General features: G+C 41.1%; 1 protein-coding gene across 3 annotated transcripts in view; it reads right to left on the bottom strand.

The window, feature by feature from the left end:
* The window catches only part of LOC132815013 (copine-3-like), a 76476-nt gene that overhangs the window by 15057 nt on the left and 36251 nt on the right, over positions 1–25168 (bottom strand). For 2 of the 3 annotated variants that reach the window (XM_060823641.1, XM_060823642.1), the window contains exons 5-10: positions 22581–22652; positions 22368–22451; positions 19662–19751; positions 15120–15218; positions 3014–3100; positions 1448–1507 (exon numbers count right to left, since the gene is read on the bottom strand). In XM_060823641.1, coding sequence (XP_060679624.1) covers positions 1448–1507; positions 3014–3100; positions 15120–15218; positions 19662–19751; positions 22368–22451; positions 22581–22652 — 492 coding nt within the window. Of the gene's footprint in view, positions 1–1447; positions 1508–3013; positions 3101–15119; positions 15219–17526; positions 17652–19661; positions 19752–22367; positions 22452–22580; positions 22653–25168 lie in introns of those variants that run through there. The other variant, XM_060823643.1, reaches the window with a different exon arrangement.

Here is a 25168-nt window from a genome sequence, read left to right as displayed (position 1 = left end):
TTGCACTAACTCATGAGGGGAACTACAGCCACTACTGACCTCAAAATAAGTCTCTCACCAGGGATTTTGTGGGCTCTAAAGTTTAAATGACTCATTTCAAATTAACTTCAGTCTGATCCTATCTAAAGGGGACAAGTTGTTCAGAACCAGTAAACAAGGAAACAGCAACCTCAGAATTCTCACTGGTAGAGAATTAGCATGTTAAAAAGTATACACTTTTAAATTATCTTTCCAAGTGTAAAATAATGAAATGTGACAGTTTTCGTCTAACATTGTAAAACGATACGGTGTACATTAGAGGGTGGGTGGTCTTGGTGAAGGATAGAATATACAGATGTCCAGTCTGAAAATGGTCTGATACTGCATAGAAACATCTCAAAGTGTATGTGGAGATCTCATTTCTCCATGTCAGTGTATTCTTCGTCTCAGAGATGTCATTTCCTGAGGAAGTGATGGATGTAGGTACAGTTACAACTTTTAAAAAGACACTTAGATAAGTACATGAATAGGAAAGGTTTGGAGGGGTACGGGCCAGGAGCAGTCAGGTGGGATTACTTTAGTTGGGATTATGTTCGGCATGGATTGGTTGGACTAAAGGGTCTGTTTCCATGCTGGATGGCTCTATGACTCTATAGGAACTGCTTCATACATTTAACAGTGGCACTCTAGAGAGGTGGGAGGCATAGACCAGTTGGATCACTCAGTCATATTTGGCTTGCAGCATAACAAGAACAGATGCTGTACAAAAACTTACACAGATTAGTTTTCCAGTACTCCAGCAAATACAGTAAAATAGAGTGAATATATAGCTATCAAGACTAAAAACAACATGTATTACACAAGTATGCACGCATGCCCATAAGAAAGGACTGGTGACATATTGGCAAATAATAACACAATGCAGTACGACAGGACACGTGAATGCTGCAGTTATCTGAGTGGTTACGCATCATCTGAGATTAAGCACCATCATTCCACGGGTGGAAAAATAACTAGGACCAACACCATCATTCATTACTCAACAGGAAAAAAAAGTGTCAGTTTTCTTGTTTTGGAAATGCTATGGAGCAAAATAAAGCAGAGAGTAAAACAATAAAATAAAATTAATCCATTTATATTGATATGACAGTCTCACACATTAATGTTATACAACAGTTTATTCTTATTCCCATTTTACAGCGCTGCTACCAAAGTGTAAAAAAAGAAAACAAAATGGAAAGAGATTAGCCATGAGAAAATTATGTTTGAGCATAAACTCCAAGGAATAATATTAAATGAGGTCAACTCATTAACGTATAGAAACTCAATTTGTTAATTTTAACTCAGTAATAAAAAAAAATAGGTTGAGTGCTTAAAAAATCCCCTAAGTTGCTCATTTTCATTCCCAAAACAGGAAGCAATTTTGGGCTCACATTCATCTGTTTACATACTTGAACAATTTACTCACAATGAAGTTCATCTGACAGCCACCCATAATGTAATCCAAGAAAGAGTATTCTTTCACAATCTGCAAATTAAGCATGTAGAAGCATGTTGGGGTTTTTTTTTGAAGCAACAAACTGACAATCAATGTACAAGCCATCAGTGCAGATGCTTACCTGAATATTAATACATATTAGAGATGAGCAACAAATGCTGGCATTGCCTGCGCCATTCACATCACATGGTTGAATAGAAAAAAAATCTGATCACTTGAAAACATTCAATTGTTTTAACCAGCATGAAGTATTGTGAATGTTCTTAATTGTTAATAAAGGAAATCACTAATTGCCTCCAATGATAGATTATCCACTGTGAAAACTAAATTGAGGAATAAAGAACTAGCACCTTTGAAATCCTCAGGCTATCTCAAAGCATTAAATACTTGCTTCCTACATTTTCTGCCACTACAGAACAGGTCATTTTAAGAAAAAGGTGCAATTCTACAATTTACAAACTCTATCTGTGACAGTGACGCACCTGCCCATGGTACTGCTCACAGTGATCATTGGCACCAAGCCAAGGTGACAGTGATTATTGTGCCATTGATATCTCATTGAAAAACAATTACTGGCACAAGAATTTCCCAAAAGAATGGGAAAGTGCCTAAATTAACGAATCCACTGAAGCTGAAGAAAATGTGTGTGCACAAAATTACTGTAATTAAGAGTCATTTTCCTTTAAATGCATCCATTAGAAAGAAAGCCATAAATCAGGACACAAGGCTTAATTAGGTTTCAGATATTCAATAGAAAAGATTGCAACCAGCCTAGTGTCAATTTGACTCCACTGAAGATTCTTGACAGTTGAACCTGACTGTTACACTTGGTCTAAAAGGGTTAATATTAGAGACTGTATCAAGTTCCTGCAAATCTTATGATGGTATAAGGGCCTGGGTGGAAAAGGACCTTAAAAAAGACGACATATTATCATAGGTCTCCCAAAAACCTTATTAACAATTATGTAATAAGCTATATCCTGTTTAAGACAAGAAACTGTTCATGTCAGACTACCCAGTGGGTTACCCTTTCCACTTTAGACCGATGACACCCAGTTGACTCAAATCGGAAGATAAGGATACGAAACAAAAAAATAAAAACTGCAGATGCTGGAAATCAGAAACAAAAACAAAAAATGCTGACAAACAGGATTCTGAAGAATGGTCACCAGAACCAAAACATTAACTTTGATTTCTTTCCACAGGTGCAACCAGACCTGCTGAATTTTCCAGTAATTCCTGTTTTTGTTTCAGAAGATGAGGATAGAGGGTGCAATCTACTCATCCTCATGTTGGCAGTGGTTGGCATCACATGCTCAATAGACACCAATCAATTAGATAGGAGACTAAATAAAACATGCTGTGTTGAGGTATCATCTAGACTCAGGATATTGGCTTGGTTTGTCTCCACAGATGCTGCCTGACACACTTATCTCCAGCATTTTTTGTTTTCAGTCAGATTCCAGTATCTGCAGTAATTTGACCCTGCATGAAATGTTTAACTGATTTATGAAAAAAAATCTACAAAACACTTACCTGGCATAACTTGAAACTCACTATCCCTGAGTTTTTGTATCTTCTCTTTTTCTGCTTCTTCTTTGGATTAATACACTCAAACTCTGCCTAGAAATGAACCACCATGAGAAACAGGTCTTGAGGAATCGATGCAGTATTATTAAGCTGATTTAAGAAGTTCAGTATGAAAACAGAAACCATACCAAACAGTAAGGAAGAAAGGAATGTTATTAGCATTGGCTAATTCAACAGTTTTTTTTGTATTATTTTTGTATGTGGAATTATTCCTACATTAAGCTTGCCAAGAATGCTTTCAAATCTTTTCCTCAGAATTTCACCCAGGCAAGTTGCCATGGGTGAAGTGCAGTCAGGCACAGAGGGTAGAATTTTCCCAAGCCCTAAATGATGCGAGCTATGTTGAGAAATGTGGGAAATATTCCATGTAATGCCAAGTGAGGCCTTTCCCGATATCTGGAGCAACACGTTTCTGACTCAAATTCTTTTTTGCAAGCAACATGAGACCTATTTGTGGGGACTGTCATTCGTTGTTACCAAATCTCAACTGATTAGTAAGCAGGTTGCTATTCTACCATCTGATAATTGTAAATTAGACTGAGAATTCCTAACAGGAGAGTCAGATTGCGCAGTTGGGATACAAGGCTACTTGTTCCTCCAGACAGCCATCTTGGATATCCACCGCCAACATCTGAGGGACATTCCATGGACTGAAGATGCATGTATCTCACGTCTAAGGACATGGGCATGTGCTACCTGCACGCACCCAGGGACACATCTCCAATTCACTGAAAATACATCTTCTCAGCTGTACTTAGGAGCCCACCAGAGCATCCATCATTGCAATGCTGTTACAACATTACTTTACACATAGAAACAGGCACCGTTCTCAAGACTGGACTAGGCATCATCTCAGGGCTGCTTGCTTGCTCTCAGAGCACAATCACTTAGCACCTACCAAAATATCTTCTTGCACTATGGTTCCTCTGACAGAGCTGAAAGACTTAGCACAAAGACAAAGACAAATATCTTGTCATGCTTACCAGCAGCCATCAATCAAGGGATGGATATCTTGTTTAATGGTATGGTACATCAATCTCCCATCTGCGCAATGTGCTAGTAGCTTACACTGCATATGCTGCAAGCAAATGACCATGTCTCAAAGTCTAAGGGGAGTAGCCTCAATGAAGTCCAGGAGGCAAACAGTCAGGGGTGCCAGTACAGTAAGTTAACCTCAGCCTCTGACACCATTCAAAGGATTCGGACACAGTCAAGCACCTGGTTGGGTCGATCACAGTCAGGTCAGGCAGCATCCAAGGAACAGGAAATTTGACGTTTTGGGCATAAGCCCTTCATCGATCACAGTCAGTCATTATCAGGGATTTGAATATGGTCAACCGTGAGAGTCTAGAGCAATCCATCCAGGGAGGCATAGAGGAACTGAATGGATATCAATCAAGGGTCTGGTCACTCAGTGTGCTGGCTAAGTCACTCAAAAGGGTGGGTCATGGTCAGTCCAGAGGTTCTGCCAACAAAAAAAAATCAAGATGTGTTAACAGGGAATGTCCTCATGGGGGCAAAATATTGGAAAGTGGGAGCATAAAAATATTGAAGAGGGTCAACTCAAAAAATAAGGGAGGAGAGATGATAGAACATGGTTGGGAAAGGAGTCATACAGAGGGGTCATCAACAGTGGGACGAAAGAGGGCAGATGCAGACTGAAGTTGATGGATTGAATGAAAATTCAGAGAGGTATAAAGAACATGGGGTTGACGGGGAGAGTTATCAGAAGGTAATGTTGGGGGTTTCACGTATGTGGAAGGTCGAAGCCTGCCACTCACTGCCTAAGGAGTGGCTACCCTTTTCCTTCCATCATGTTGTAAATAACAACTGAGCAATGCAAATGAAAACAGCTGCAACCATACCCAGAGGGGACACGTGAAGCGCTTAATCCTGAGAGAGTGGGCTCCAGTTCAAGTAATGGGAAGCACTTTAGAGGGCAGCACATTTCACTCTCAGTCACACAGAAGCTGGAACACACTTCAGAACTACATTCTTATGAACTTTAGACATTCGCCTACTCTGTGCAGTCCAACTCGTTCTCCCAAGCAATTGTGACTATTTCGTGATGGAAAAAAAAATCACTGAATCCCACAAATGCTTCTGAAGCAAAAGCATTGCCTATGCAGCTGGAAGGATCCACAGTTGCTAAAGGTGAGTTCTCCTACAATTTACTCACTGTCTACACATGGTGGAGGAGCTAATGCCTTCTCACTTTGGTTCATGCAACACTATGTAGAGATAAGGATGGATGACTTGGTGGCTATTGATGTTTCACAGTGAATCACACACATAGATGGTGAGAACAAAACATTGATTTGCAAGAGGGATAACTTATCCACAATAAAATGTCACCCATGCCATCTATGTGCCCTCAGATGGGTCTTCTACTTCTTTGTTCTAGCACAATGTCTCAATAGAGATTTAAGTTTTGCAGCTGAGGTGGAGGTAGTCTGCCCTAGAGTGAAGGCCATTGGCATTTGAGGTTTGGTTGGATGACCTTTGTCTAGAAGGTCCAGACATACTCAATGTGTCCTTACCGGATTTACGTACACACTTTGCAGCTTCAATTCCGAGGACTGAGGGTGATATGCAGTCTGAGCTGGAAGGTCCAGCCACCTCCTGCGTCTTCACTGGGGCCTATGTTGTTCCCACTCCTGCTGGATGCCAACCTTCATGTCTGTCTGAGACAGCAGCATTCCAAATGCATTGTTGCACAGCGTTTTAAATAGGTCACTGCGGGCAGTAACATCAGTACATGCCAGGGGTATCCCAGCAAGAGCAAGTACATCCTGCTGTGGTGAACGAGAGAACTGGGCTGACAATCAGACAAGCGTAGTGCAAAAGGGACAGAGAAGGTCATTAATGAGGTCAGTTTGGGATGATTGTCCAGTGAGATTTCTTGCATATCGCAAAAAGAAACTCAATAAATTTAATGTAAATGACACTTTGTCAAAACAAAACTCAGCCAAGACTTATTCCCAAAAGTAGGAGGGCTAATCAAGCCAGAGGTCTGCTTGAGATAAGTAATATTAAAAGGTTGCTTTCACATCGAATACCTGCCCATTTTGACAGTAATTGTACCTCTTGCAGCAAGTGAAAAAGGTGTGTATCAAAAAGCAAAATTGATTCACTATTGGAAATACAGATTTGGATTATGTGATAAGGTGGAGGTACCAGTGTTAGACTGAGGTGGACAAAATCAGAAGTCACATGATCCCAGGTTATAGTCCAATAGGTTTTTTTGAAATCACAGGCTTTCAAAACACAGCCCCTTCATCAGGTGTTGTGACTTCACCCAATGAAGGGACTATGCTCTGAAAAATTGTGATTCCAAATAAACCTGCTGGACTATAACCTGGTGTCATGTGACTTCTGACTTTGGATTAAGTGAATTGCACATGTTTACACACTGATCAAAGACAGGATTGGATTCTAAAAATCTATGCTTTGCATTCAACATTAGAGAATAGCACATTCCTTTGAACGTATAAGCTATACTGCACCAGGTTAAACAGTATTGTAAACTCATGTACCTTGGAATGATTTAAGTGATAAGACTATGCAAATATAGAAAGGTTTCTAGCCAATTTAGACATTTTTAAAATCTGTTTTTTACTAGAATACAATTTTCAAAATTAGCTCCGAAAACATTACATAAAAAAGGACATGGATGACTTTATTGCATATTGTTTTAAGAAGTCCTGGAATTTCCATTATAACAGTAATATCAAGAGTTACACCAATTACTCAATCAATTTATCAATGGGAATTTAAAGCAAAATTTCCTCAGCTGACCATTTAGTCTTGTTGACATATCATAAAATGTAAACTGGACACAACACTTTATTCTAAATATTATATTTATATCACAGCTGTAAAGGTGGGCTTTACTTTCAAAGATCAAGTACATTACCTTTCCTGCATTGATGAAAAATTCAGCATGACTACTTCAGACCAACAATCCAGTGCCTCTGTGTCAGTTTCAATAATATAGAAGGTGCGTGTCCCAACATTTCAGAGTCATTTATTAACAAGCAATTAAAGTTGTTGACAACACAATCCATCCACAATTCATCATCAAACGCACATTATTTTGATATCGGATGTGAAAAAAAGGGTTTGAAAGTCTATTATGTAGCACAAGAGGAGGATAAATGACCTGTCACCAAGACAATGGATAAATCAATTGCTGGAATGAAGTAAGGGAAATATTGCACTCAGGAAGTAAGAGACGACTGTCCTTTTTGAACCTCTGTAGACACATCTACAATTATTTAAGATTTATTAAATCTTATTGTCACATGTACTTGAGTACAGGATTACAGGAGTATAGTGAAGAGTTTATACAGGCCATCATTCTAGGGTGCCATTTTAGATTTCAAAAACAGACAGGATTTTTAAAAAAGCAGAAATAAAAGATACTGCTAAAAGAAAACATTCAAATCACTCCCTGCCCACGCCATGACTGCTTACCACCAGAAATATAAAACCACAAAGTCCATCCCTCAGTCTGCGAACACTCAGGTGCCCAGAGTCCCTGCATGCCAGCTCAGCCAGAACGCCACCACGTTCACAGTCATGTACCCGGAGCCAGCCATGTCCTGGAGCTGCACCCCGCCACTAGAACGGTGTCGCCATTCTTTCGGCACTATCTTGCATCCACCGACGTCTTTGCCACCATGAGTCTGCTCTGGGCCAATCTCGGCAATCCTGTCACTGAAACTGCAGAGTTCTGAACTGGGCCCAAACCCATGCTAGCACCACCACACCAAAGCAGCCAGTGCCTCATTGTAGTTTACTTTGCTGCTGCTACAAGCTTCCACTGCCAACACTCCAGGAAAGAAATACTCCCGGAAAGGGACTACCACCAAAAAGGAACAAAGTAAAAGGAAAAATGAGCAAAAGTAAATAAAAGAATAAAAAAGGTATGCAGAAGCTGATGAGCCCATCCCCAAACAATACCAAGATGGCGACAGCGAAGTGGCAAAGGAAGAAAGCGGTAAGAAGGGAGTTTCTTGATCCAATACCCTGAAGGAATAGCAATATTGTTTTGAGCCACAATGGTGTATGACATGGGTGAGGGGGAGTTGAGAGAAATATGCCGGAGGTGGTGTTCCCATACATCTGCTGCCCTTGTCGTTTTCAGTGGTGGAATGCAGTTTTTAAGATACTGTCAAAACAGCCTTGATGAGTCACTGCAGTGTACTTTATATATGGTACACACTGTTACCACTGTCACCTATGGAGGGAGTCAATATGGAAGGTGGCAGATTGGCTGCCAATCAGGCAGGCTGCGTCGTCCTTGGTCATATCAAGCTTAATGCATATTGTTGAAATTGCATCCACTCAGGCAAATGGGACAGTATTCCATCACACTCCTCATTTGTATTGGACAGGCTCCGGAGAGTGTAATGATGAGTTACTTCTATAGAACTGCTCGCCTCTGATCGGATTTTGTTGCCACAATATTTGTGTGGCTGATCCAGTTAAATTTCTGGCCAATGTTAACTCCAGATTAAGTGATCTTCTCGGAACCAATAATTTATTTTTCAGACCATTCAGTAAGATATCTTTACCAAAATGGAATAACAAGAAACACTTGCTTTTCAAATTATTTAACAAAAAACAAAAGGCCACATTTATGTTTCCAAAGTAGACACCCCAATTTTAATGTTACATACTCCCCTGCCATCTCTACTCAACTCTGCCTCAACTATCATTCCTATGGCCCTAGCCTTCTCCTTATGATCGCCAGCTTTGGACTATGGCCCCTGGCTCCCCAGCCTGGATATGCTGTTGACTGTCTTGGGGTTAAGGTTAGCTGACTGTACTACTGTAAATGCAGTAATTATGGGAATGGTATAGTCAAGGAACAGATGCTGTTCTCTGCGGCCAGGATTGTGAGCTCTGAAGGCTATGTTGCCTGCCTGGTGCCCAGGTTCAGGATATCTCAAACACAAAAACCTGAAGTTGTTGGAAAAGCTCAGCAAGTCTGGCAGCATCAGTGAAGAGGAATCAGAGTTAACGTTTTGGATCCGGTGACCCTTCTTCAGAACTCATTTCGGCTGTAGAGGAGCTTGGAATGGGAAGGGAAAGATCCAGTTGTCACGGTCCATGTGAGTACCAACAATTTAAGTAGAAACATGAAAGAGGTTTGGCTGAGGGAATACAAGCAGCTAGGGGCTAAATTAAAAAGGAGAACCAAAATGGTAATAATCTCTCAATTACTTCATAAGACATGAGCAAATTGGTACAAGGTCAACAAGATTAAAGACAATCTCAAGAAAAGGAATTCATGGAACATCTACAAGATTTCTTTTCGAGCAGTTTGTGGTACAGCTCATTAGGGAACAGGCAATTCTAGATGTGGTGATATATAATGAGGCAAACTTGATTAGGGGGCTTATGGTGAAGGAACCTCTAGGTGACAATGATCATAACATGGTAAACTTCATACTGCAGTTTGAGAGGAAGACGACTGAATCATTTCTAATGGTATCACAAATCGAGTAAAAGGTGACGATAAAGATGTGAAGGAGGGGCTTACCTGTACTGGTTGGAAGGGAAGCCTAGCAGGGAAGATGGTGGGGCAGTAAACGGCAAGAGTTTGTGGGGTTATTTCGAGACGCACAGCAGAAATTCATCCCAAGAAAAAGAGAAGCATACTAAGGTTAGACAACCATGGCTGACAAGGGAAGTCAGGGACATCAAAAAAGCAAAAGAAAGAGCATACAATGTGGTGAAGATTAGTGGAAAGCCAGAAGATTTGGGGTGCCTTTAAAAACCAGAAGATTAGATTTGATTACCTACAGTGTGGAAACAAGCCCTTCGGCCCAACAGGTCCACACCAACCCTCCGAAGGGCAACCTACCCAGACCTACTCCCCTACATTTACCCCTGACTAATGCACCTAACACTACGGGCAATTTAGCATGGCCAATTCACCTAACCTTCTCTGGATTGTGGGAGGAAACTGGAGCACCCAGAGGAAATCCACGTAGACACTGGGAGTATGTGCAAACTCCACACAGACAGTTGCCAGAGGCGGGAATTGAACCCCGGTCCCTGGCGTTGTGAGGCAGCAGTGCTAACCACTGAGCCACCGCGCCGTCCCAAGATAACTAAAAAAGCAACACTGGAGGAGATGATGAAATCGGAGAGTAAGATAACGAGTAATATAAAAAAAGATTGCCAGAGATTTTTTTTTAAGATATCTTAAAAAGGCAAAAGAGAGGCAACCATGGATATTGGACCACTGAAAAATGAGGCTGCAGAAGTATTAATGGAGAACAAAGAAATGACAGATGAACTGAATACCTGTGGTACTTTGCATTAGTTTTCAGTGGAAGATACCAACAGCATACCAGAAATTTAAGAAAGTCAGAGAGCAGAGGTGAGTGTAGTTGCCATCACTACACTGAGGAACCTGAAAAATCCAAGGGTGGATAAATTACCTAGAATAGAAGGACTACCTCAGTGTTATAAAGGACATAGCAGACGTAGCATTGGTGGCGATCTTTCAAACATCATTGAAAACAGCAAGCATCCCAGGGAACTGAAAAATGGCTAATGTAACACTCCTGTTTATGAAGGGAGAGAAGCAGAAGACTGGAAACTACAGACTGTTTAACCTGACCTCAGTCATTGGAAACGTTTTAGAGTTCACTATTAAGGATGTGATTAAGGAGTACTTGGAAGTACATGGCTCAGTCAGCACAGCTTCAACCAGGGAGTTGATACCTGACAAAACTGTTAGAATTCTTTGAGGAGGAAACAAGCAAGTTGGACAAAGGAGAGCCAGTGAATGAGATCTATATAGATTTCCAGTAGGCCTTTGACAAGGTGCCACACAGGAAGCTATGAAATACGAATACAGCCCATGGTGTCAGGGGCAAGGTATTGGTATGGATAGTAGATTGGCTGACTGACCAAAGACAGAGTAGGAATAAAGATTTTTTTTCAGGATGGCAGATGACGACTACTGGAGTTCTGCGGGGTCAGTATTGGGACCACAATTATTCATGTAATACATAAACAATCTGGATAAAGCAACTGAGGGCATTGTTACTAAGTTTGCACATGACACAATGATGCAAAGGGGCAGGTTGTGTTAAGGAAGCAGGGAGGCTGCAACAAGGTCTTGGACAGGCTTGGCGAGTGGGCAAAGAAGTGACTGATGCAATGTGAGAAAGTGAGAGGTTATGGTCTGTGGTAAGAAGAATAGAGGCATGGATTATTTTCTAAATAGGGAACGGCTTTGGAAATCTGAAGCACAAAGAGATTTGGAGTCCTGGTTTAGGATTCTCTTAAGGTTGATATGTAAGTTCAGCTCGGAAGACAAATGCAATTTTAGCAATCGGTTCAAGACACATTTCTAGAATACAAGAGCAGAGATGTATTGCTGAGGTTGTATAAGGTTCTGGTCAGATCACATTTGGAATATTGTGAGCAATTTTGGGCCCTGTATCTAAGGATGGATGTGCCGGCATTAGAGTGGGTCCAGGGGTAATTTTCAAAAATGATCGTGGCAGCATCCAAGGAACAGGAGAATTGATGTTTCAAGCATAAACACTTCATCAGGAATTCCTGAACAAGGAGCATATGCTCGAAACGTTGATTCTCCTGCTCTTTGGATGCTGTCTGACCAGATGTGCTTTTCCAGCACCACACTCTTCAGCTCTGATCTCCAACTCACTTTCTCCCCTTTCAAAAACAATCCCCAGGATGAAGGGCTTGTCAGGTGAGGAGCATTTGAGGACTCTGGGTCTATACTTAATGGAGTTTAGAAGGATGGGAAGGGTGGGGTGGAATCTGACTGAAAAACTTACAGAACGCAGAGGCCTGGATAGAGTGGATGTGGAGAAGGTGTCCACAAGTAGAAGAGACAAGAGGCCAAGGGCACAGCCTCCAAGTGAAATGATGACTCTTTCGAGCTGAGAGGAGGAGATGTTTCAGCAGCAGAGGGTGGTGATTCTGTGAAACTCATTGCTGCAGAGGGCTTTGGAGGCCAAGTCATTGAGGATTTTTAAGACCGGGATAGATAGGTTCTCAATTAAAAGGGGGAATTGAAGGTTACAGAGAAAAGGCAGGTTAAAGGGACTGAGAAACATATCAGCCATGACTAAACGATGGTGTAGACTCATTGAGCTGAATGACCTAATTCTGCTCCTGTATCCTATATAGTATGCAACTGCAATCACTGTTATTGCTTTATTCTTCTTGACTGGTCTGCAGCCATAGCGTCCCATCTGAAAAGCTACTCCTCCACCGTGCAGCTCGGTAGTGCTGCCCTTGCTTGGCTCCATTCTTAGTCATCCTGCTGTAGCTGGAAGGTCATCTCTGATAGCAATTCGGATTACAGAATTCATGCTGCCACGCCTTGAACTTTGAAACCCCGAAAGATCTGCATTTGCTCCTCCTAAATCCCAGATGCTTGCTGTCCCTTTCCCATCAGCATTCACACTGGAAATAAGACAATGTTATCAAGGAGAATACTGAGATACAGGCTACCAGACTATATGGGATTGAAGTTAACATGGAGGAGGTGTTAGCAATTCTGGAATGTGTGAAGACAGATAAGTCTCTGGGCCGGATGGGATTTATCCAAGAATTCTCTGGAAAACCAGGGAGGAGATTGCCAAGCTTTTGGCTTTGATCTTTATGTTATCATTGGCTGGAGGAATAACGCCAGAAGACTGGAGAATAGCAAACATTGCCCCCTTGGTAATTATAGAGCAGTGAGCCTTACTTCAGTTGTGGGTAAAGTGTTGGAAAAGGTTATAAGAGATACCATTTATAATCACCTAGAAAGGAATAAGTTGATTAGGTATAGTCAACATGGTTTTGTGAAAGGTAGCATATGCCTGACAAACCTTATTGAGTTCTTTAAGAAGGTGACCAAACAGGTGGATGAGGGTAAAGCAGTTGATGTGGTACAAATGGATTTCAGTAAGGCAAATGATACGGTTTCCCACTGTAGGTTATTGCACAAAATACGGAGGTATGGGATTGAGGGTGATTTAGCGGTTTGGATCAGAAATTAGCTAGCTGACAGAAAGAGAGGGTGGTGGTTAATGGGAAATGTTCCTCCTAGAGTTCAGTTATTTGTGGTGTACCGCAAGGATCTGTTTTGGGTCCAGTGCAGTTTGTCATTTTTATAAATGACCTGGATGAGGGCACAGAAGGATAGTTTAGCAAATTTGCAGATGACACTAAAGTTGGTGGAGTTGAGATAGTGCTGAAAGAAGTTGCAGGGTACAGAGCGACATAGATAAGCTGCAGACCTGGGCTGAGAGGTGGTAAATGGAGTTTAATTTTGAAAAGTATGAGGTGATTCACTTCAGAAGGAGTGTTAACTAACGGTGTGTTAGCTCTTATTAGTTGAGGGATTAGGTTTCGGAGCAATGAGGTCATGTTGCGGCTGTCCAAAACTCTGCTGTGGCCACATTTGGAATATTGCAAACAGTTCTGATCACTAGGATGGATGTGGAAACTTTGGAAATGGTTCAGAGGAGATCTATCAGGATGTTGCCTGGTATGGAGAGAAGGTCTTCAGGCTGTTTTCATGAGAGAAATGAAGGCTTAATTGAGACATTGAAGATAACCAGAGGGTTAGATCGGGTGAACAGTGAGAGCATTTTTCCTCGGATGGTGACAACTAGCAGGAGGGGACATAGTTTTAAATTGAGAAGTGATAGATATAGGACAGGTGTCAGAGGTAGTTTCTTTAATCATAGTAGCAGGAGCATGGAATGCACTGCCTGCAACAGTAGTAGACACACAAACTTTAAAGGCATTTAAATGGTCATTGGATAAACATATGGATGAAAATGGAATTGTATCGGGTAATCAGCTTCAGATTGGTGCCACAGGTCGGTTCAACATCGAGAGCCGAAGGGCCTGTATTGCACTATAATGTTCTATGTTCCAAAAGCTATCTGAAAACATCTGTTTCCATGAGGACACCAAATGCTGTAATTACCAGCAACTCTAACATTCTCTTTACACCCTATGATTTGTCATTTATAGAACTCCTACAGTGTGGAAACAGGCCATTCAGCCCAACAAGTCCACACCGACCTTCCGAAGAGTATCCCACCCAGACCCATTCCCTCTAACCTATGTTTACTCTGACTTAACCTATACATCCCTGAACACTATGGGCAATTTAGCATGGCCAATTCACCTAACCTGCACAACTTTGGACTGTGGGAGGAAACTGGAGCACCCAGAGCAAACCCAAACAGGCACATGGAAAACGTGCAAACTCCACAGAGAGGCTGGAATCGAACTGGGTCCCTGGTGCTGTGAGGAAGCAGTATTAACCACCGAGCCACCATGCAGCACTACTTCTTGTCTGAAGTTAGTACTGGAAAAGTAAAGGCTTCCTCCAAACAAATATTGAGAACTCCCCACTCCACTTTCTTCAGCACCTACTGACTATTCACTAGTGACAAATGACTCCATGTCTCTATCTAGTCAGTCTAAGACTGAAACAGTGTTTGAAACCTTTCAACTTCATATCTATCACATTACCAAGACTGCTTACTTCTAACTCCATACTGTTGTCGACCTCCTTTCTACCTCAGGTGAAGCTCTCAATCATGCTTTTGTTGCACACAAACTGAATTACTCAACTGTTCTCTTGCCAGCCTTGTTCCTTCTACTCTCCACAGACGCAAATGCATCCAAAACCCTGCTGCCAATATTTTCTCTTGCATTGAACGTTTATCACCACCAATCTATTCACTCACCAACATTGGCTTTTGGCCTGCAATGACCCATTTTAAGTTTCAAAATTGTTTTTAAAAAGGTTTTTCTGTGACTTTATCCATTCCTATTTCTGTATGTTCCGGCAGAATTCTACAATTCTATGAGAATTTTGCGCTCCTCAGTTACGTGCCTCTGTGTATTCCTAATTTTAGACCAGGCCATCATGAGCAAAGCACTTTCAGTTGCCTGTGAATTTGTTCTGGACCGCGTCACAACAGAAAAAAAAAGAGAATAAAATAGCTGAAACTCCTTCTGTAGCAGAAACATAAAAACTTACTGGTGAACTTTGCGATGCTGTTTGCAACACCTCCATATTGGTTTCAAATGTTCCAATTAGATCATGTGATCCATCATTGTCATAATCATAGCAGGTTACCTGAAATAAAAAAAAACTTTCACTGAGGAGACTTTAGAGTGGACAAACCAATGTACTGAAGAGAATACCTTTAAAGTATCTTGCTAATTCCTAAAGTAAATCATATCCCTGAAATAGCTTATAAGTTAGGGCTTGGTTTGTAGGTACATTTTCTCTGCAAACTTTAAAGGATTGTTCCTGCACTCAACTAATACACATGCAGTGAAATTAAAACAAAAACATCCAAAACAGAAAATCACCAAAAACATTTTAAAACATGCTCATAGGTTGGAATTAGCCCCTCCATGGAATGGTGTGGAGAATATGAGAAAGTTAGGAAAATACAGCAAGAATACACAACATTAGAACCCTGATGTCATAAAAATGTGATCAGATTTTCACTTAAGGCTTAAATGATATCGTCATAATCTCAATACTGAGTGATAACTATTTTATATCACTGCACATGCATTTCACTTACATGCCAAATTGTATTACTTACATGCTACTTTTAATTCTCTTCACTCTGGGGCAGCATGGTGGCTCAGTGGTTAGCACTGCTGCCTCACAGCACCAGGGACCCAGGTCCAAATCCACCCTTAGTCAACTGCCTGTGTGGAGTTTGCACATTCTCCAAGTGTCTGCATAGGCTTCCTCTCACAGTCCAAAGATTAGCCATGCTAAATTACCCATGGTGTCCAGGGATATGAAGGCTGAGTGGATTGGCAATGAGAAATCCAATAGTTACAGGGTTAGAGTAGAGGGGTGGGTCTAGGTGGAATATTCTTCAGAGTGGATGCAATGGGCCTAATGGCCTGCTTTCACACTTTTCCAAGAAAGTAGATGGTGCAAAACCTCAACGTGCAAGTTACAGCAGGTGGTTGACAAATTGCTTATCCCAGTCATCACCCAACTGCGCCTTCAGCACAATGTTCCTGCACATTCACCATCTTCCTTGATTCTTCATCCAAGCAAGTTGGCATTAAAAATCACCAGCCATTAGCTTCACCATCCTGAAGATCTGCTCTTAGCTTACTTTCTTAGCATTCACTCACTTTACCCTTAATTGCAAGCTGCCAGCCTCTACATATTTAACACCCAGGCTCTTTATTGCTTAGCAACCGCCAGCCTCTGCAACTTTTATTGCTATTTAGCACCAAAGGAGAGGTAGGCAACTGGTAATGGTGGGGTTGATACAGACAGTGAATGTCAGTGTACTGCATCAGTCCACAAAAACATCACATTTGCAGCATGTGCAACTTACAAGGCAGCAAACACAATCGTTTCCAGCAAATGATCATTCAGAAAGTCAAAGATGAACAGTTCTTGGTGGGGGCCAGTGAAGGGAGATTACAGTCAGTCGGTCAAAGAGCTTGTCAGATTCCTATCCAGCATTTGGCCACAGTCAGTCAGGTAAACTGTGACCATGCAGCTGGAGATTGGGCTGTGGTCAGCCCTGCAGGTGACCTGAACCAGTCTGGGGAGCCATGGAGACATTAGCCCAGAGAATGGGCCACAATCAGTTTTGGGGCATTAGGCAATAATGGTTCGAGGCTATATTGGGGCAGTCAATGGAGTCCTGGAGAGAACAGGCAAATTTGAGGATGGAGTTCATTTTACTAGCTTGATTGGGAGAAATTGTAAGTGGAAGGGTGGGACTACAGATCATAAAAGGGGATTGGAACCATACCCTGGGGAGGAGGATAGGAGAGTACTCTGACAGGTCATGCCCTGTATGTAATTACGCCTATGAGTGTTCACTGTTACCATCATCGCTCCCATCAGGAATGGCCACCTTGAGTGAGGTCAAAATCCCTCACCCTGCTCTCAAATTGCTACTCCAGAGCCAGCACAGTATTGATAACATTGGTAGACTCCAACAGTCTACAATCCTGCTTTACCAAGTGCTTCTGACAAGCTCGCCTGCTGTATTTTGACAAGTCATTAATGGCCAAGACTGTGGGATCATCCTCTGCCTGGTCTCTGGTAGCCCTTGGAGTGCCAGAGACCAAGAACTTTTCTTCCTCAACTGAACATGGAGGCTATGTGCACACCAGACTGCTCGAGTCTAATCCAAATAGAGAATCCATGAAGGTGATGGGACAGTGCAGGTAAAAGCCATTCTGGTATACTTCTTAAAGTTTCATGGATTCCTTCTCAGAAATGAACGTGAAGCTGAGAATCTTCAGTTTGCTGAGTACCATTAGTGTATGCATAAGAGAAGAATGAATTAGTTGTCGAAGAGAGATAAAAGCTGGTGCAATTTATGAATGAGTTAGCAACATAACGTTAATGGGAAACAAGTGCAAAACAGAATGAAGAAGCTTACTGCATAGATTGGCCATTGAGGTCTCCCTACCCCCACGATTAACACTGCTCTTCTCTGGTCAATTCTAAACCTTTTCTCCTTGCAGGCAAAGAGGAGCCTAAAAGCTGGCATTCACCTGCTGGTCTTGGAGCCCTCTCCCCATTGAGGGCCAGATTTTCCTGCAAAGGATAAAGAGTGGAATTAAATATGAAGTGGATGGAAAAGCAGTTAATGACCATTCAGGAGCAGGAGACGTGGTGAGGTGTCTTCAGTGAATGAGTAGGAAGTGCAAAAGGCAGAAAGAGTTAGCAATGTAGGAGGATGAGGTGAGAGCGAGCCAATGAATGGTCATCCTGCATGCAATAGTAAGAGCTGTAGTCTATGAGCCATGGTGAGAGATGAGAATGAGCAGCAGCAGAATGAGAGTGTGTGGTGGCACTGAGAGTGAGAATTAGCAGAGAGAAGGTGCTGGCACTTACCCTTGTGAAGCACAGAAGATCATTGACTTTCTTCCTGCAGAATGGTCCTTCAACCCATGACACAGCACTGACTTGGGCCTCTATCAGGATCAAGACTGGCTCAGTCTGTTGCATAGCCTCATGAATTAAGGATAATGTTCCTTTTCACGACCCAACAGAGCCTTCAGGGCACCGTATACTAAGCAGGATGCAAGTTTTCCTTTCCAGATCATGTCTTCAGCAATAACAGTGGAACACTGCAGTGCGTGAGGTGGTTCGTAGCCTTCAGCATTTGATGTTAGGTGAAGCTGGGCTTTAACTGTGGTGCCAGCAGCATAAACAATGGAAGGTCTTGGCAGTGGCAAGCACTTCAGGACCTTTCTTGTGCCATCGTGTGGCAAGAGAAACAGAAGAGCCTGGGTGTATAATTAATGAGGTGAAAAGCAGATGACAAAGTGTGAAAGGTCACTGTGAGCCATGGCTGATCAGGCACCATGAATCACAGCTGGCAAAACACTGAAAATAAGAATGTCTGCCCATTAGTCTTTAACAAGTTGGTCATTTAAACCAATTTTTTAGAAATTTTCAAACAAACAACATGTCTTTTTAACCAATGCCGTGAACACTACGTATTGAAATAGATGCTGGTGGTGATGGTGAATTGGCAGTACTGCTGCAGCCTTTCTGAGCTATAGTTGTAATTCAACACCAATCAGACAGGCACTTGTCTGGATGGTGTCAGCAAGTTCCTGGTGTTCAGGAGTAATTGCCACTCAAGAGCTACCAATCAGTGGCCAGGAGCTCAGTACTACTGGTAGCACCACTGGCACGGTGGCCATTTTTGGTACTGCAGGTGACCTAGGCTGCAGGATTTTTGCTGGAGCCTGAAATGAAGTTAGGCAGTGTTTCTTTACCAGGGCCAGTTGAGGAGGAAGCCTCACCTGCCAGCCAATCTTGAACCAGAATTTCTGGTAGGTAACTCAGATGCTCTGGTTCCCACCTGCCATTGGTTGCAGACAAGCAACAGGTGGCCACTTAAGAACTTCAATTGACATCCAAGTAGAAAGATCTATATATAAATGGGGGAGTAAGGACGACAGCAGGGTCTCCACGTTTTCCTGTACAATTATACAGCCAATCCCCTTCCTTCCCTGATCCAACCATACACCTCCTAGCCCACTTCTGTGATTAGCACTAAATTCCACCCTATATTCTAGTGTACCTCACAAGTAATTAACCAGATGAAATAAAGCTGAAAGCTAAACTAATTTAAGAAAATGTCTTCCTTAATAAAAGCATCAACAAATGCCTATGCTGATAAACAGATTTAAAACTTGACAAAATCCTCTGCTCGCAGGCTTCAAGTCTGTTTTCCACAAAATAAAAGACTGCATCCCAGACTAGGTAAGTCAGTTTTATAACAAGAAACAGGAAGGTGACCACAAGAAAAAAGGGATGTCAGAAGAATGGGCATGAAGAGGAGTTAGAGTATCCCACTTTAAACCAGATGACAGTCACTTATGCAGACTAACCAACCCTCTATCAGTGAGGCTGGTGCAAGTTTTCAGTCAGTGGCTCTGTTTAATAATTTATCAATCAACAAGTGGAGTAAACATTCTATTAATATTTAGCAATGAGAATACAAGCTCAGAAAAACATGTCAAAAAATTTTTTCTAGTAGGCAAACATGAAAAATACCTTGATTGGTTTCTGTAAGTCACTGTTGCAAAGTGACTGCAAAGGTATTTTATATGGCCTCCAAGTGGGGTTCAAATTCTTTTTTATAACCTGAAAATAACAATGAAACATTAATGTAATAGCTGATGGATCACAAAAAGTATTTGCTTTTCTGCATCTTTAGTCATCATAATAACTGTATTAAAGTTCAATTAATGAAACGAACATGCAGTACAGGGCAGCATGGTGGCTCAGTGGTTAGTACTGCTGCCTCACAGCGCCAGGGACCCGGGTTCAATTTCAGCCTTGGACGATTGTCTGTATGGAGTTCGCACATTTTCCCTGTGTCTGTGAGAGTTTCCTCTGAGTGCTCTAGTTTCCTCCCACAGTCCAAAATTGTGCAGGTTAGGTGGATTAGTCATGGGAAACTCACGGTTACACGGATAGTATCTGAGTGGATGCTCTTCGGAAGGTCAGTCTGGGTTTAATCGGCTGAATGGCCTGCTTCGACACTAAGAATTTTATGATTCTAACTGAAAATGTTACATATGAAGGATGTGTTTGTCTAACGCAGCTTACAAATGTAACCACCATTTGTTGGGGGATGATGGGGAAAAGAAACAGATTCCCATTGCATCACATTGTGAAATAACTGTCTTGGGAATACTTTCTTCAATTAATAGAACTCTGCAGAAACTAATATGCTCAAGTACCCAATTTTCTTTATTTTAAAGAATAATGTAATTATCAAATACAAAACTTGCTATGCAAGCAAGATTTTGTCACTGATCTCTTGATGAATCTCTTTTCCTCCATATTCCATATACTACAGCTTATCTGAAACTCCGCTGCCCACTTTCTTCCTTCACCCACTGTTCAGAGAACTATCGATTCCTGGTCTCCAGCTGCCTCAAACTTAAAATTTTCACACATTTACCTAAATTCTGTCATGGCCTTGTTGATTCTTTGTAATAATTTTTAGCCCTTAAAACCCTTTAGGGGTGCTACATTCCTCTGGCTCTACCTGTGTGCTTCCATTATCCCACAAAAAAATGACCAACTCCTCAGCCATCTAGACCCAACAAGATAAAATCACTCTTTAAACTACTGCCTCTCTCCAACAAGCTCTCCCTTTTTGGATATTTGCTGAAGTTCATCAATAACCAACTTTTAGTTAACCCTCTTAATTCTGTTCTCTGTGACCCAGCATCCATTTTTAGAAATAACTCCTTTAAACACAAGGCCATAATTCTTCACATTAAAGAAGCTATATATGTTGTTGTTGTTGTTGTTATTGTGGACTTCAATGCAGTAATAGGACTAAAGTTCACTTATGTTGATACTCCAGTGTGACAATGAGGGAATGCTACAACGTTGAAGTGCAGCACTGAATTATTTTTTTATAAACCTATTCTTCTTATCAACCTATTCAGAGATGTTATTACACACCTCTGGAACAGGTAGGACTTGATCTAGCATGGAATTTTTAAAAATTGATTAATGGGAAAGAATGTGATTAACTGACATTTGTCAAAGAGTCATACACCACAGAAACAGATCCTTTGATTCTGGAGTCACACAGCATGGAAAGAGATCCTTTGGTCCAACTCGTCCACACCAACCATATTACCAAACTAAACTGCTCCCACCTGTTTCATTTGGCCCACATACCTCCAAACATTTCCTATTCATATACTTACCCTAATTTCTTATTAAACATTGTAACTGTACCTGTATCCACCATTGTCTTTGTCAGTTCATTCTACACACAATACCACACTCGGTGTAAAAATGTTGCCCCTCCTAAATCTTTATCCTCTCCACTTAAAAATATGCTCCCTGATTTTGAACTCCCCGACCTTAGGGAAAAGACCTTTATTATTCACCTTGTCTATAACCCTCATGATTTTATGAACCTTTGTAAGGTCACCCCTCAACCTCCTACGCTCCAGTTAAAAATAGTTCCAACCAATTCAGCCTATTTTCATAAATCAAACTCTCCATTCCTGGCAACACCCTGGTAAATCTTTTCTGAACCCTCTCCAGTTTAATGGTATCCTTCCAATATCAGGACGACCAGAACTGCACACAGTGCTCCAGAAGAGGCCTCACAGACGCCCTGTACAACCTCAACATATGTCCCAACTCCTATATTCAAAGGTCTGAGCAATGAGTGACGGGCACCGTGCCTTCCCTCCCCATTCCATAACAACCACCCCTCCCATCCAGCTCCTGAAGATGGAATAAATTTTGATCATGGTATATCCTAGCAAGGGAGGGAAGGATGACAAATGAGAGTAGTGATCTTTGTTATATTTGTACTCCATGAGAAACATGCCTCACATTTTTACTAATTTAGTTTTAACGGATTAAGCTACTAGAGTTTCCCAAAAGCAATTTAAAATCATTTTCCTTCAGCCAGTTGTAATGTAACCATTGTTACCCACAAAATCTAAGGCTAAGTTTCAGTGTAATGTCAAGTAGTAACAATTTTATTTTTTGATCTAATGCAAAAATATGGTATACCTTAATTAAAAATCTTGGCGTACAATTTTGAGAATTCTTCACAATCAGACTAACTAATTTGATATGGATTATTTGGAAAGAAAAATGACTGTTACCCTATCATTTAAGTAGCGTTAGGACATTGCATGAAGTAAAGGCACCATTATGGAACCAGATATGGAATTTACAAAATAATTGTGTCTTTCAGAAAATAATTCTCACCTCTGTCCGATGCACCATTTGCCATTTTCCATCTTCAGTTTGTTTGCAGAATTCCAAATAAGGGTCTGATTTTCCCCAAAAGTCCTACTCAATACAAGTAATAGAAGTAAAACACTGACTTAGTTCTAGAGATAAAGAAACCCTTTTAATATTGTAAATCAATAAGTAGCAATAAAACAAACTTTATACAAAGACTTATTTTAAAAACTCTACCTTTTTATCCAACTTGCGTGCTTGAACTTCAAAGTTAACCACTCGATTATCTTTTACTTCTTCTGCAAATATCTGAAGTAGATAAAGCCAATGGAGAAGTTTTACAAAAGAAAATACACATCTGCTGATCCATTTATCATCTTTTTGCTTAAAACCCATCTGCTTGTAAGAGTTAGCATAGGTAATCTTGCCCTAGGAAATTAGCCTTGCTATATTGTACCTGGTTAAACAAAACATATAAGCAAGGCCAAATAAATCTAGCCTGATGGGAAAACTGCTTGTATTCAGTCCCTTCCTGCAGCAAAAGGTACTTAGATAGCAAGTGCTCAGCAGACTGGAAAGTAGTTATTTATGTTTACAGCACAAGCTGAAACAAGGTCATTCTTTTTCTTAATATAGGCTCATGAGATGTGAGTGTCACTAGCAAGGCAAGAGTTTTCTGCTCTTAAAAGCAAAGTAGTGAGCCACCTCTTGAACTGCTGCTGTCCCTGTGCTGTTTGGGAGACAGCTCCAGGATTTTAATTCAGTGACACAGAAAGTCAGGCTATCTAGTTTCAAGTCAGGAAGATGTGTATTCAAAGTTGTAGTATTCCCATATGTCTGTTGCTCTTTTATCATCTTGGTAGCAAAATTCACGGGTTTGGAAGGTGCCACAAAAGCAGGCTTGGTGGGTTACTGCATATTGTAAATGGTAAACACTGCTGCCACAATGGTGGACACAGTGATTGTTGAAGGTGGGATACCAACCAAGCACTGAACAGTGTTAGACATGAGTAATTTTGCAGCTGCCCATCCAGACAAGTGTAGAGTATTCCATCACATTCCACATTCATGCCCATTATGTATCCAATGGACTTGGATTAACAGAAAACATTGACCAGGTTTCTACACTTAACATGATATTACTTGTTATGACAAAAAAACGTTGTAACCATAGAAACGCAAAATATGAATTGTCAATTTATAACCGCTACCTAAAACTACATCCTCCCTTTAGAGCCCTATACACAAATGCAAACATACACAGAAAAACAAACATGGATGCCCTGGATGAATTAAAATCCATTGGGAAACACAGTTCAATAGCACCAGTCCCCAGGATTTGATAATGTGTCCTTATTGCTTCTTCCATTGTCCTTCTGATCTCCAATCATCTTATTTCCAGATCCTTGCAGTTTTCTTAAAGTAAAGACAGTTGACTCATTAATTTTTCAGCTTCTTGGTCACTGGTTAGAGGCAACAGTTTATAGCAAATGGTGGGAGAGATTTAATTCCTTTTATGCTTTCCTTCAGAGGAAGAGAAGTGCTTTCTCTTGCAGTCTGGAAGCTTTTATCTCACTATTGTTCAGCCACAACCTTCTTGCCATGTTGATGACTGTGGGACTTCACAACTGGTCCTGATTGCTGATTTTGTTTGTGCAATCTGTCTCTAGGCAAAGCAATTTCTGAACCCACATATCCAGCTTGCCACAATGTGTCAAATATCAAATCCCTGTACTTGAACAAACCAACTCAAAATGAGTTACAGTAACAGGTTTTAAAAGGACAGCTTTTAACTGTGCAACTCTATCCAAATGGTTTAAAATGGGACTTTTCCAATTTTGGTCCACAAGCTGTAAATGGCAGAGGACAATTCAAATTTTTAGGAAGAAATGATACAATTCTTCCTAAACTCAAATGATGAGAAGTCTAGTACATCAGTGCAAAACACAAGACGAAAACTTGGAACTGTTTTCAGCCGCAAATGCCAAGTCAGTGATCAACCCTACCCACCACTCAACATGATATTGAGAAACAGCTGAAAGGGCCTGGAAACTGCTAAGATTATGGGTCCTGAAAACATGCTAGATGCAGTAATAAAGACTTGGAGCCAGATCTTGCTACACTCTTAGCCAAGCCAAGCTCTAGTACAGTTACAATACTCGTATCTGTAATATAATGTGTAAAATTGCACTGATATGTCCTTTGCACAAATCTAATCCAATTTAATCCACCTGCCATCTCGGCAGTTTTTTCTTGATCACCAGTTAAAGACGACGGAGTTTCATCGATAGTACTGCAAAGTGACACTGACAGAGCTACAATCAGCTCCTTGGTGCTCAATTTGGATTCTGCCAGGACAACTAGGCTTCTGATCTCATTACAGCCTTGGTCTGATCGTGGATAAAACAACTGAAATCTCGAGGGAGGTGCAAATGACTGGCCATGATATCAAGACTGCATTGGATCCTTAAGTGACATCCAGGAGCCTTATGAAAATTAATGCTAAATAGAGGAACAAATCCTCACTAGTAGGAGTCATCCATAGCACATTAGAAAATGGCTGTGATTGTTGGAGGTCAATGAATCCACCTGACAGAAATCTTTGGAAGAGTTTCTCAGGGAGGACCTGACATTCCTTTCCTCGCTTTTGTTGTTGTTGAATAAAAATGGAAGTTATTAATTATTTGAAGGAATTGTAGTGTGTGATGCTCCCACAATGAACAATGAGAAGAAGTTAGGTGGCAATGAGTGCTAGGAAAGTGTAGCATGCTGTTAGACATGGGTTTAAGGCAGGGTGAAGCTAAGAACAGGTAAATAATGTAGCT

This window comes from Hemiscyllium ocellatum, chromosome 4 (genome assembly GCF_020745735.1).
Source record: "Hemiscyllium ocellatum isolate sHemOce1 chromosome 4, sHemOce1.pat.X.cur, whole genome shotgun sequence".
Lineage (NCBI taxonomy): Eukaryota > Metazoa > Chordata > Chondrichthyes > Orectolobiformes > Hemiscylliidae > Hemiscyllium > Hemiscyllium ocellatum.
The sequence above is the reverse complement of the archived record's forward strand: the minus strand, read 5'-3'. Positions and strand labels throughout refer to the sequence as shown.